The 14,365-nt window shown below is 41.1% G+C and overlaps 2 protein-coding genes across 2 annotated transcripts; both read left to right on the forward strand.

Moving 5' to 3' along the window:
* Positions 1–1,324: 1,324 nt before the first annotated feature.
* Positions 1,325–2,916, forward strand: si:dkey-90m5.4 (leucine-rich alpha-2-glycoprotein). The gene is made up of 2 exons (XM_034296988.1): positions 1,325–1,441; positions 1,650–2,916. The coding sequence occupies exon 2, from the start codon at positions 1,652–1,654 to the stop codon at positions 2,645–2,647; it is 996 nt and encodes a 331-aa protein (XP_034152879.1). The 5' UTR covers positions 1,325–1,441; positions 1,650–1,651; the 3' UTR covers positions 2,648–2,916.
* An 85-nt stretch (positions 2,917–3,001) lies between these two features.
* On the forward strand, positions 3,002–5,291 carry LOC117595562 (leucine-rich alpha-2-glycoprotein-like). The gene is made up of 2 exons (XM_034296987.1): positions 3,002–3,710; positions 3,921–5,291. The coding sequence occupies exon 2, from the start codon at positions 3,925–3,927 to the stop codon at positions 4,939–4,941; it is 1,017 nt and encodes a 338-aa protein (XP_034152878.1). The 5' UTR covers positions 3,002–3,710; positions 3,921–3,924; the 3' UTR covers positions 4,942–5,291.
* Positions 5,292–14,365: the final 9,074 nt, after the last annotated feature.

The following is a 14,365-nucleotide window of genomic DNA, read 5'->3' on the forward strand; positions in this document are numbered from 1 at the left end:
AAATGTGTAGAATATTACCATGTCAACATTAAATTAGTAGAATATCAATATACCAACATCAAATTAGTGGAATTTCATCATGCCAACAGTAAATTAGTGGAATATCACCATGTCAACATTACATTTGTGGAATATCATCATGTCAACATCAAATTAGAGGAATATCATCATGCCAACATCAAATTTGTGGAATATCATCATGCCAACTGTTATATTCTAGGCTTCTTTAAGAGCCTACATAAATGAGCATGCAACATCATGCGTTAATGTGTTGCATGATTCCTGTTTGACCTTCTGTGATCTGACGAAAGCTACCTAGCGAACCCAGCTCTGGTGTCGTTATCATACCATTAACACAAAGTTAGGACACTACACCAACAATAAATTAGTCTCTGAAGTCATAACATCATCAACCCATAAGACTATATAAGCTTACTAATAGACTGAAACATACTGGATGGTGAACAAAGACCCAGGCAGGGAGTACAAAGTCATCATCATCATCAAGCCTTTCAAGCTTAATTAAGTTTAATAACCAAAACAACATGTTTGCGTCATCCACAGGTTCTGTGTTGTTTTGGTATTGGGAACGAAGAACGCAGCATTTTAATCTCAGTAACTTCAGTTAGTTGCCAGATTGATTTTTTAAGTGTAGGCCTGGGTGGCAAACCTCTGTGACTGTTAACGTGGGATTGAAAGTGTTTACTCTTTTTTTTTTTTTTTTTATGAGTTGTTACACTACATTTAACTGATGAAAAAGGATCCCTATCTGCACATGTATCATTTTATTTGGCTGAATGTATTGTACGTGGTGATCTTAACATTTTGATGACATATGTACATAAAGGTGGGACTAATTGTATGTAGGACTAATGTTATATAGGCCAAAAGTAGGACTAGTGTTATGTAGGACCAATCTAGGACTAATGTTATGTAAAACTAATGTCATGTAGGATTGATCTAGGACTAATGTTATGTAGGACTAATGTTATGTAGGATTAATCTAGGACTAATGATTTGTAGGACTGATGTTATGTAGGATTAATCTAGGACTAATGTTATGTAGGACTAATGTCATGTAGGATTAATCTAGGACTAATGTTATGTAAGACTAATATCATGTAGGATTAATCTAGGACTAATGTTATGTAGGACTAATGTTATGTAGGATTAATCTAGGACTAATGATTTGTAGGACTACTTTTATGTAGACCTAGGTCCATTTCACAGTGGTGATTCCTTTTAGGAACTCTTTGTTCCTGCCAAGTGGTGATATGAGCATGCTGTTTACTCATTGAGTAATGATTTTAGGGCAGGCCATCGAGCAGTTATTTCCTGTTCAGAATGATGTAAATTACCATTCCAAAAGGACCTAGAAAAAGTGGAGCTTTGACAGGGACACACACAATTTGCAACATCTCCAGACCAATAAAAAGCAAGGGTAAGTTCAATTTCCTTTTTTTTTTAAAATTATTATTAGTTTTTAGACAATTCTGGTAAACTGGTTTAAAACATTCAAAATGTTATAGTACAGTTCATCAAACTATAGCAATCACTTAAAATAGCAATTGAATTGCCAGCCATTGTGGGGTTTTAGGAGGACACTTCTAACATGACTGACCATCTTCTTTCTCTTCTTCCGCATTTAGCGATGAAGATCTGGTTACTCTCTACTCTCTTTCTGGTGTGTTGTTGCCATGTCGCCTCCTCTTGCCCGGACCTATGCCAATGCTACGTATCCCCAAGAAAAACCGAAGTGGTCTGTAACAGTGTCCCCCTCACCCAGTTCCCCTCTGAGGGCATGCCTAGTAACACCACCTCCCTCACCATCCAGTACACAAACGTCAGCTCCATTTCGGCACTGCACCTGAGTGCCACGCCTCTTCTGCAAGAGCTCTACTTGTACGCCAACAACTTGTCCTCCCTTCCCGCGGATCTCTTCCGGGGCGTCCCGCTCCTCTCCACCGTGGCTCTCTCGGACAACAAGCTGGACCGGCTTCCCGCTAGCGTCTTCGGCCACGCTCCGCTGCAGAACCTGGTGCTGAAAAACAACCTGATGGTCAGCGCCGATGCTGAATGGCTCCCGGACAACAGTAACCTCACCTGGCTGGACCTATCAGGGAATCGCTTGACGGCCGTGCCCGCCGCCTTGTTCAAGAAACTACGCCGCCTGGAGAACCTTGACCTTTCCCATAACCGCCTGGAGAAGATCCAGACAAATTCACTTGGCCCTCTGATCAGACTGGAGAGGCTTAACCTGGAGGGGAACAAACTCGCCACCCTGGAGCCATCCACCTTCAGCAGCAATCTCAACCTGACGCATCTGTTTCTTCTGGAGAACCGGCTTGAGGAGCTGCCCTCAACCCTCTTCCATGGCCTCCCCAACCTACAGCATCTGAGCCTGGACAATAACCGGCTGAGACACATCCCGCCTGGTCTGCTGGACCAGCTTCACTCTATTGCAGAGGAGGGTCTGGACATCACTGGGAACCCCTGGGTGTGCGATAGGAAGGTGGAGTACCTGTGGAGGTGGCTGAAGAAGAACCATAAGAAGATGTTCATGGCCAATGACCTCAGGTGTGCCAGCCCTGATGCTCTGAAGGAACGGTTGGTGATGTCACTAACTGAAAGCGATCTAGGACTCTGAACTGTCAACTTATCTAAACAGATTAACTGAAAGGACAGTTGGTTTAAGTTTGAAAAATTTGTTATTTTGTCACATATTGGAGGCTTGAAAGTTTTATTACAATGCTATTTGCATGAGTGAAAACATTCTTCCCAGAATACTGACGTTAACAGAAATTTAGCTATGATAAATTTAAGTTCACTGAATGTTGTAACATTCATCAGAATGTTATGCAAATTCAAATTAAATTTACCTGAAAATAATTAAAAATATGCTTGTGGTGTCCTTTATCTCTAACCCCTTGCTGCTTTTTATCACAGTATATATTTACAGATTACATATTTAGATTTGTTCCTCCTTATGTTCAAGGAATTTTCCGGCACATCAGAAAATGTAAACTTGTATTGTTTACAAGGCATAAAATGGAATTCTAAAGTTTATAGTTTCCACATTGTCCAGACATTAATCATAACCTACATAACAGTTCACATTTAAAAACATATTTTTTTCCTGCTGTAGAAAACTGGCTCGGATTAAAATACACTTGCTGTACATTCCCAACTGGGGTAGTCGAATGTAAAATGTTTTACAAAATTGAGTTTAGTCTGCAAACACAACTCAAGGATATGCAAACAGTTAGCCTCTCCACTCCCCATTGTAAACATCAATGATTCACAAATATCGACTTGTATAAAAAGAAGTTGGTGTAATTAAATAATATGCTACCTTTTTATGCTCATGTGATTTTAGTACCAGATCATGTACTTTTACGATCATGTTAGCATTTAGCAAAATACTGTAGAAACATGATGAATAATTCAGTATTGAAACCATCCAATTGCCCGGGACTCCTGTCCTTGTTGTTTTACCTCTTGCATCAACAAAATACAGTTTATGGACCTTTGTATCTTTACCCAGTCATTATTTATTTAGTTAGAGACACACACACAGACACTCGCACGTATTTACAAACACACTCCCCATAAGGAGCTTTGAAATGGTTGTGAGAGCAGATGACAGAAGACGACAAGACAAAAGGAATATCTTCAGGATCAGTGAAGTGGTGAACCTTAAGGATTCTGAGGTAATTACAGTAGCTTAATGCACTTGACAAAAAATACACAATCCAAAAATCTGGTTAGTGGTCATTTCAAGTTAAAGATAGCGATCTTAATGGGATTAATTCTACCATTATTTGAGATTTGAGTCACCAATGTCTTGTGTTAATATATACTTCAGATCATTAGGAATGCAAGTTTTTAGGCTTATATTTATCTTAATTTTATATTTCTAGAAAGATGAACAGCTGGGTTGTTCTCTTGATCTGTGCGCTGACCTGCTGTTGTGGCTGTAGCAATGGCGCCCCCAATTGTCCACATATGTGCACCTGCCATTTCTCTAACGGTGACACCAAGGTTGTCTGCAGTGAAGCTTCCTTCTCACAGTTTCCCTCCAGCGGTCTCCCAGGCAACACCACCTCATTGTCCATCCAATCCACCAACCTCTCCACCATTACTGCTAAGCACTTACAGGCCACGCCCCTTCTGAAAGAGCTCCAAATATATTACAACAACGTAAGCACCCTTGGCTTGGATTTGCTCAAGGGTGTCCCTCGCCTGCACACTCTGGACCTCACAGGGAACCGCCTGAATGTCCTGCCCCCCAGTATCTTCAGTCATGCCTTGTTGTGTAACCTGGTTCTGAAGGACAACCTCATCAGCAGCGTTGACACTGATTGGTTCCCCGACAACAGTAACCTCACCTGGCTGGACCTATCAGGGAATCACTTGACGGCCGTACCCATAGACTTGTTCAAGAAATTACGCCGCCTGGAGAACCTTGACCTTTCCCATAACCACCTGGAGAAGATCCTGGCAGGGACACTAGATCCTCTGAAGAGCCTACAGCAGCTAAACCTGGGGGGGAACCAGCTCAGAACTCTGGACCCATCCACCTTCAGGAAGACCCCAAACATGACACACCTCTTCCTCCAGGAGAACCAGCTGGAGAGCCTTCCCCCTAACCTCCTCCAGGGGCTTCATCGCCTTGACTTCCTGTTTGTCAACCGTAACCGGTTGGGTCACATCTCCACCACCCTGCTGGAGCACCTCTCCAACCCAGGGATGAGCAACCGACTACAGGTGGTCCTTGGCCAGAACCCCTGGGTGTGCGATGAGAAGGTGGAAGGCCTGTGGAGGTGGTTGAAGGAGAACCAGAAGAAAGTTTTTCTGGCCGATGACATCAGGTGTGCCAGCCCTGATTCTCTAAAGGAACGATCAGTGATGTCACTAACTGACATCGAGCTAGCGCTCTGATCAATTTACTGAAACCAACCAATAAGACAGGCTCATTGTTTGGCAAATACTGTAAATGAATTGTTGTACTGTGTGTATTGTATAGTGTGTATTGACAGTGACTATCATACATTGAATGATTAGTAGGTGTTAGGCATAGCTCAGCAATGTTTGTATCAATAATCTCTTTCTACTGAGGGCCTTCGACAGATCTTAAGACACACCCATACAGTGAAGACCAAACTAGATCAAGTTTGTAATGTTTATGGAAGTCTGGAACCTCCCAAGTTACTGTAATGATTATCTAGTTTTCAAGCACCTGATTTTAGACATTTAATGTGATGGTTAAGTTAACATTTTCCACTTAAGGAAATGTAAAGTTAATTGCATAAATGTTTTCAAATTAAAGTATTTTTTTGTGTGATTTGTACAACTGGGTTACCTTCATCAATGAATGGTGGAATTTTGCTAAGATATCCAGGTGTCCAAATATTTTAAATTAAACAACTTTCCAGGTCATGTATGTTCTTTCTAAAAAAAACCCATCTGCCTCAGAGGGAAAGATTAGGCAAACCATACTGAAGAACAAAGAACCACAAATAGGTATAGATGCGAGAGTTAGATTAATGGGATTAATTAAATTAAATTAATTGGATTCATTAAATTAGATTAATTAATTTCATAAACACTGGCATGGAGAACGATTTGAGGGAGCAGATTTCGGATCAACTTCGGGCTCAGCCGATTCACCTATCGATTGCGTAATGACTCAACAGCGCCCCTAGAAGCATAGTATCCAATTACAAATTGATTACATACATAAATGACAGGTGACACAGCCCCATTAAATATTTTGTACATTGCTGGAGTCTCAGACTGCACCTTCAACTTACAGTCTTCCAAATGAATCACAGAAAACAAATGCACCATTTCTAAATTAGAAAAGACACCATGCTACCACAAACAAGGATAGAAAGGAAGAAATTTGCTTTCAAGCACCTTGTTTCATTCTTGTTTGTTCTGCTGGCAAACAGGTGACTTTTCTCTCGGATCGAGGAAGGACGACATGGCTACACTGGCACTGCACCCCGACAACAGACTTACAGAGATGAAAAATTGATAATTGGAAGGGCTTTCATGTGCCTGGAAATCATTGTGCCCTACTTTAATTACCTGCAGTCCTCCAGGGTAAAACAGACCATCCCGTCCCTGCAAGGCGTGCACCCACGTCTGTAGCATCAGACTGACCGTACCAGGTGACGGGCTGTGAGTCAACTGTCTACTTCAGGCATTCACCTTCACCTGGGATGTCTTGAGACGGCCCCATTGACAAGTAATCAGCATGGCAGCCTTACAATGCAAGACTATTGCTAGTTTAAGCGACCGCGTTTACAGACAATGACATCACAAAAAGGTCTGTCAAACCTGCATAAGAAAGGAAAAACAAATGAAAAGAGGATCAGGGGAAATAATTCTCATTGCCTGAGATACTAAACACAGAAGACCCCACTAACAATATATTGGGCCATAATTATATATATTTGGGCGTAGACAAATGTATCAGTCTTTCACCACCCGTTAAAGTCAAATGTATTATTTTTTAATAATGGGAAACACATTGACAACATGTTCTCATTCAAGTATGGCATGATAAAATAAAAAATGTAAATGAGAAAAATAACAAACAAAAGAAACCTAAATCCTTAAGTTCCGACGTATAAAATGTGGATACGAGTCTGTTAAATGAATAAAATGCGAACCCTACATTCACGTCTTAGTTATTACAGAAAATACTTGCTATAAAAAGAGCTCTACATATGGGGCATGAAAAAGACTGAATTGAGCAGGCTATGCCACAAAGAAACTGAAACAATAGATCACCTCTTCTGGTCCTCTCCATTTCCAGATAGATTCTGGAGTCAGATCCAGAAAAGGCTGTTTGAACATAATCAGTTTTCAGACAGATCTGCATCTATACTATGAGGGGATGGGAAATAGAATTATACTCCTAGGTGAAGTATTCATTTTAGGGTGTCAGTAACAGTCCTAGGGGTGTCCAATACTAACCAGTTTTACCTCAGTAACAGTCCTAGATGTATCCAATACTAACCAGTTTTACCTCAGTAACAGTCCTAGGTATATCCAATACTAACCAGTTTTACCTCAGTAACAGTCCTAGGTATATCCAATACTAACCAGTTTTACCTCAGTAACAGTCCTAGGTATATCCAATACTATCCAGTTTTACCTCAGTAACAGTCCTAGGTATATCCAATACTAACCAGTTTTACCTCAGTAACAGTCCTAGGTATATCCAATACTAACCAGTTTTACCTCAGTAACAGTCCTAGGTATATCCAATACTATCCAGTTTTACCTCAGTAACAGTCCTAGGTATATCCAATACTAACCAGTTTTACCTCAGTAACAGTCCTAGGTATATCCAATACTAACCAGTTTTACCTCAGTAACAGTCCTAGGTATATCCAATACTATCCAGTTTTACCTCAGTAACAGTCCTAGGTATATCCAATCCTATCCAGTTTTACCTGAGTAACAGTCCTAGGTATATCCAATACTATCCAGTTTTACCTGAGTAACAGTCCTAGGTGTGTCCAATACTAACGGGCTCTACTAGCTGACCTGTGTTCATGAATCTAAAAGCCCTGCTCGGTTTATAGTCTTCCTAAACCATTCAGAGATTTATAAACTGAAAGCCCCACTTTAAAATCTATTCTGTAACTGACTGGAAGCCAATGCTAAATTTAAGAACCGGAGTGATGTGCTCTGGTCTCTTGGCCCTGGTTAACATTCTAGCAGCAGCATTCTGAATTAACTGTAGTTGTTTTACAGTCTTTTTGGGGAGTCCAGTTATGAGGCCATTACAGTAGTCAACCCTACTAGAAATAAAAGCATGGATGAGCTTCTCTTGGTCTTTTTGGGACACCAAGCCTTTGATTCTGGCTATATTTTACGTGACCTACATTATGTTACAACATGAAATCCAAATGCACTTAATTCATTTCTGCCACTGATAACCACAAATCCATAATATCAAATTGTTCTCAATTAATTAACAACATCAAACAGAAAATAACTGATTGCATAAGTATTCACCCCCTTTACTATGACACCTGAATGTTATGTGGTTTAACCAAGTCTTTAGAAGACATGTAATTAGTTGGAGTCCACCTATGTGCAAATTCAATGTTTTACCAAATTTTATGTCAAATACACCTGTTTCTGGGAGGTCCCACAGTTGTTGAGTACATGTCCTGACAAAAACGACATAATGAAGACAGAGTAACATTCACAGCAAATCCAGAATACATTTATTATCCAGAGAATGGTGTGATAGGTTAGACCATCCCAGATGGTGTTGACTGAGCCACGTTACGCCAAATTCTTCCAAAGCCCTCTGACGTTAGGTCGCAACCAGGATTAGAACGCCCCGGCCAGTCACACAACTGCAATGCACTCAGAACTTCAGAATGTTCTCCGCTCAAACTCGACCGTCCGATGTTATCTTTCCATACCTCACAACTCATATCAGTGCCCTTGAAATCCCCCCCAGGTCGCGGTCCCCATTTTAGTCGAGGAAGTTCAAAGCTCCATTAGAGGTGAGAGGAGGGGGAGACGAGCTAATTAAAACTCTACCTGCTGCTGGATGAGAGGAGTCACCGCTGCCTCCGGGAGCTTTGGAGCATTACCATGCAAAGACATCTTTTGCACACATACGCCCTCAACACATGCTGATTGGGCGTAGGGTCCTCTCCTGCTTTCCAGGGGAGAAATATGGCATGCATACTGCGGTGTTTACATCGTGAGCCTGTCTTTGAGAGGGTCAAGTTGAATGCTTATCCTGGCAGTAAGCATGTCGACTGTATCCCTGAGTATATTTTATGCTTTTGAAAGCCTGTTAGTTATTTGAATTGTGAGTAGAGACTTTATAAGCGTGACCAGACAGGTGAAGGAATAGCTGTTTTCGAGTAAACCTAGCAATCATTCGATGATGGCATGAATTCGCTAATGTTTTATTTCCATTATGTTCCCTTTCGGGCTTTGGTTCAACGTGTAATTCGGCGTACTGGAGCAATGGAACAAGACACCACAAAAAAACCCACCCCAACGCTATTTTTTCTATACAACCCTATCTGTAAATCAACCCGCCTACGCCCATTTTTGCCAGAACAATGTCATTAAAAATAGCGCAGTTGTAGGGGAAACCGCTCCACCTGGCAACATTGAATAGAACCAACCAACAATATCATGTTGAAATACGGCATCTCTCATTTTCTCAAAGTTTCATTTAAACCACTGGTTTTAAGTAGTTGCCTGCCCTGTCCCTTTTAATAGCCTGTATTCTTACAAATAGCAAATTATAGCTTTTTTTCTAATGAATACTGGGTCTAAACTAAAGATGCATTCTGGAATATTTGATCACTGGTAGTAAGAACAGGTATGAGAATGTATACTTCGTCAGTTGTGACGATATGTGCCCATGTCATCAAAAACACTCACTTGCAATTTAGAATTTCACGGCTAACTGAGTTATGATGATGATTCTAATTATAGACATAAACAACATATTACACATCCAGCTCAAAAGGGGAGGCTTGAGTTTGTTATTTGCAGAGGTCACAGGCAGCATGTTGTTTACAAATAAACTTGTGCAAGTATGGTACAAGGGAATAAAGCAAGGTCTGCTCTGGATCTTATCTCTGATGTGTTTTTATGTTTAAACTGGACTGGTCAGAAACCAGTTAAAGTAGTGAGCATTATATGTAAACAGACCATAAAAAATACCTTTACTGTAGTCAAGACGTCAACCTCTAACCCCTAGGGAAAATAATGGATCATTACCAATGGTTCTTTATAACAAATGTAGGAAATGCCAGGCCACACATATGTGCGGTAAAATAGTAGGAATAAAGACTTAAATATTGGAGGTCATTAAAAGCTACCGAAAGACCGAGTCTAGCATGAACCGGGAGAAGGCTCAATTCCTCCCTTCATATATGGGTAGGCTGTAGGTGTCTTTTCCGTCAAACATTTTTCCAAATCATAATTTGCTATTCTTACGCACATTCACAATATACCCTCTATAGGTGGCGCGGTGGTTTAAGGAACTCGATCATAGCAGCGTGTTAGACGCTGTGGTCTTCTGAATCCGTTGACGGGTTTTGCGATAATGACAGGGTCGTGGGTAAAATTGTGCTTGATGAAGTTGGGGAATGGAGAAAATAATAATGTTTCGACAGCAAGAATTCAGTGAACTGCTGTTTTACATTTCTCACATAACAAATATCAGGCAGTTGATCATGCATTTGGCAGTCTATCTCACTGACCTTGACTAAACCCAGCCAAAACAATCTCCTGATGAGACGGGAGTACTTGAAAGGCTAGCAATTTAACACCGACTGCTACCAGGAAGAGACGTGTTTTGGCGAGTGAGAGAGACAGTACTGACTCGCAGGTATCAACTTTCCACCGAAGTGCTACAGATGGCGTATCTTTATTTGATATATTTGATCATACTGTTGCAGAAAGAAATACTAACTTGCAGTGCATTGAAGGTTTTTAGCGGACAATTTTCACTTAAAAATGACAGAAATAATATGCCTCTACAAAACATTGATCAACTCCTATGTCCATTACGTAGGCCCAGTGGTTTAAGTTCCCAGAATCTAAAAAACACTTCAGAGGATCCAAAAATACTGGTTGGTTTAATTCACTTGTCCATGAAAACACAAGGGGTTCTATTGCAGTTCTCATTGATATGCTCCTTCAGCTCTAGCCTTTTGGGGGCCCTAAGTGAAATTTGATTTGGGGCCCTGTCTCCCCAAGTGGTCGGGGGTTCCCTAGTGGTTGGGGGCCCTAAGGAACCACTTATGCCTAGAACCAGCCCTGCTGATATGTATTAATGTTATAAATGAATTGGCCAGGGATTATCGCATTAATTCCATTTTGGTTTGCATGTATTTTATTCTGTTGCCATATAATTACTCTCTGGCTAGTCAGTCTGAAGCACATCTCCTGAGAGAAGGCGCAACCTAATACTCTCTAAATAATTGGTCCAACAGGGACATGGCTAAAACATTCAGTTGCGGGTAGGGATATTGAACTTTGTGGGTGTAACACTTTCAGGTACGAGGGATTGTAACAATGTTTATTAAGTTGAACTGTTTGATTGCCAAAAATACACAGAGCCCATTCCAATAAAGCTTTAACAATAAGTTAAGAATTATCTTTCCGGTTACCATATCAGCACACTGAACAATTCACAGTCTATGGTATTTAAACGACAAGTGACTGTACATCACAACACGTCAGTACTAACAGAACGCTTTGGATGTTTCTTTACCGTGTCTCATATGCAGGTTACCCTAATGTTTATGGTACACCCCTTCCCAAGGGAAGCATTTACGTCACAGCAGAACGTCTGTTTCCTTAAGCTGGTTCTTGATGCAGGTTAAGCTAAATGTATGCTATTTTTTCACATTAAGTTTAGTATCCTTTGTTCTCCGATTGTATTTAGAATACATACTTTTTAACTTCAAAAAAGTATATACTTTAAGTTAACTCATGTACTTCTGTGTTTTTGCTTTGTTCAATACGAAGTATTGAACGAGTTAGAATCCACATAACAATTCACATTTCCATTTGCTGGAAGGTTTCATTCCTGCATTTCAAAGCTAGCTTAGATGAAGACACAGTATCTGTAGATATTCATGGTTGATTTCGAATTGGACCCAAGCCTTTCCCCTATCCCTGCTGAGACAATTGGATAGGGTGAAGCAAGAATGGCAGATCTCGCTCTCGTGGTATATTCTTTCTCTCTGTCTCCCTTTGGCACCTTAAAGTAATTATGGAATGGGGGACAAACCTACTAACCTTTTCCTAGTAATTAACTCACTGCCATCCATTTAAACCAGGCACCTTCATGCTGCCTTTGTCCCTCTGTCCTCTAAGAAGCCATCTAAAATACCACACGCCAGCAACTTCTTTGCCATCTTACAATGAACCTTTGTATCACTCCAAAAAAAGAACATTTCTGTGTAATTAGGGTTTATAGAAGAGATATAAGGTGGTATCGAGGGCACTTAAAATCCCTCAAATCTTTTGTAGTTGCCATGTTGAAGGAGACTCTGCTATCGCCCTGCTTTGGCTCCAACTCTGATTTCCACTTTATGGGAACATCAATACATTTTACACTGGCTCTGTGGGGATCTGGGTCGATTTATTCACCCAGGTCCATGTGAGCAATCACTAACCGTAGAAGAACAGGAAGGACAACACTTAAGCAGTTTAATTATCAGTGTAGGACAATGCCCCAGCAAGGACACCCTGCACAAACAAGTTGCATTGCTGTAATTGATTGGATTGCCATCTAAATCTCTGCATTGATTGTTCAGATTGTTGTGTCAGCCTCCGGAATACCTGTTTGTGTGTGTGTGTGTGTGTGTGTGTGTGTAATCCAGGTCTAAGAGCACATGTGGGGACTAGAAACCCGACAAATGAGACCCCACTAGGTTTTTGTGCCAGTCACGTGCGAAATGCTTTTCCAGCTTGGAGTTGGACTTACCATTGGGGTTATTGTTGGATTTGGGGTTACTTTTAAGTATTACGGGTTAGGTATTAGGACTTGGTGGAGCTTACACAGGTTATTGAGGTTAGGTCTTCGCGTATCAAACCTAAGGTGTTATGTAGGGATTACATTATCATTGGTAATGCATAGGTCACAAGGATTCATCTATGTAATGACGACGGGAGAGTTGTGGGGCACACCTGTGGTTGCAGGGAAGGCAGCTTACACTACTTTGATTGTGGCTGGAAGGCAGGGATAAAACCTCCATTCCCTTCCACTACTTGCCAGAATAGTTTTTTTTACTAAAAAGCGAGCTGCTGGATGCAAATAATGTTCACCCCTAACAGAGCTATTGATACAGAATCATGTCTTTAACTGGGAACGCTGCCCAGAAAAAAGCTAGCTTTTGATTGATGGATGTAAATGATGTTCTCCCAAACAACAACAAAAAAACATGTAAAAATATCATTCTGTCTCATTTCAGATCGCTAAATAGGTTTCAGCATTTCCATGTTTATAATTTAAAAAAAATACGTGTGTGGCCCCGGCGTTCAACTGACACACAGTCTATATAGCTGCTGGTCGACGGGAACAAGATAGTTTTGAGGCTACAGGGTTTGCGTGCTAGCTTGCTTTGTTATACTATGTTGTTATGGCGGTGGTTAGTTAATATACTATACTACACTGAAGGCCTTGTCCATGTTTACTGCATCGTCCATGCTGTCGCCCAATGACAGAAGCTAGCTAGCAGGGTTGGCCTCTCCATTTTCCTCCTCCATTTTCATTCACTTGCACTGCAGACGTCTCCGCCTACGTAGACTTCCGCTCACCGCCAACGCTCCATTGAAAAGTAATGAGCCGCCCCGTCCACCGCTTGCTGTCCGAAACCACCTGTAGTGGTATACAAGCCACAACTAATATACCATACAAAAGCAATTGAAATCAATAACTTTGCTTCAAGCCCCATCCCCGGCTGACAAGACCCTTCTACCCACAGGCCGGCTGAACAAGGCTTGTCTAGTTTTCCTTTCTTTCTTGTAAACATTTTGACAATGTCACTGTGATTTTAGCGGTTAACTTGCGTGGCTAAAAAAAACAGTAAAATAGAAATAAAGACATGAATCACAAACAAAACATACAAGCACAGTCATTTGGAAGCTGGGGGTGATGAGATAGCCATGTTGGTATGGGGGCCTTTGCTGTCTGTGCTTCTGGCTCCGTCTTTCCTGGTGGGGTTTATCCTGTCATCTATAACGGAGAGCTCAGCTGTTACTGATACCGTTTCAGTGGCGGTGTCCTGTGTGTTCAGTTTAAGTGCCTGACCTCGAGGTATGGTCCTTCCTGGGATGTCTGCCAGCAAAAAGGCTTGTACAGAGAGACTAAAAGATCTAGGAACATTTGGCCTCATTCACCAATATCTTCCTGAGTTTTTTTCTTAAATGTGTTCTTGAGAAAGGTCCTAAGAAAAGTCTATGTCAGATTCATGACCTGTTCTTAAACCGTAGAATTGTTTGCACTTACGTTCCTATAAAGATGAATGACATTGTCCACGTATATTGAAAGAACGTCCCAGTTGTTCCTAATTAGCATAGGTAAACGCCCCGCCAATCCCTATAGAAGGACATGATTCTGCAGGGCCGTGTGCACACACAGAAATCATACATAGAGGTTGAATCTCAAATTGCATACTATATTGTATGCCAGATTAGTATGCCAGATTAGTATGCAGGAAGATAAGTATGTCCCAAACCATTGTACGTGGAAAATAGTATGCCAGAACCTCCCTGATGGTCTACTATTTCTGCTGGATTTTCAAAGTATGTTTGTGGGATAATACAGACCACAACCCCTTGTGCG

The sequence above is a fragment of the Esox lucius genome, chromosome 14 (assembly GCF_011004845.1).
Source record: "Esox lucius isolate fEsoLuc1 chromosome 14, fEsoLuc1.pri, whole genome shotgun sequence".
NCBI lineage: Eukaryota > Metazoa > Chordata > Actinopteri > Esociformes > Esocidae > Esox > Esox lucius.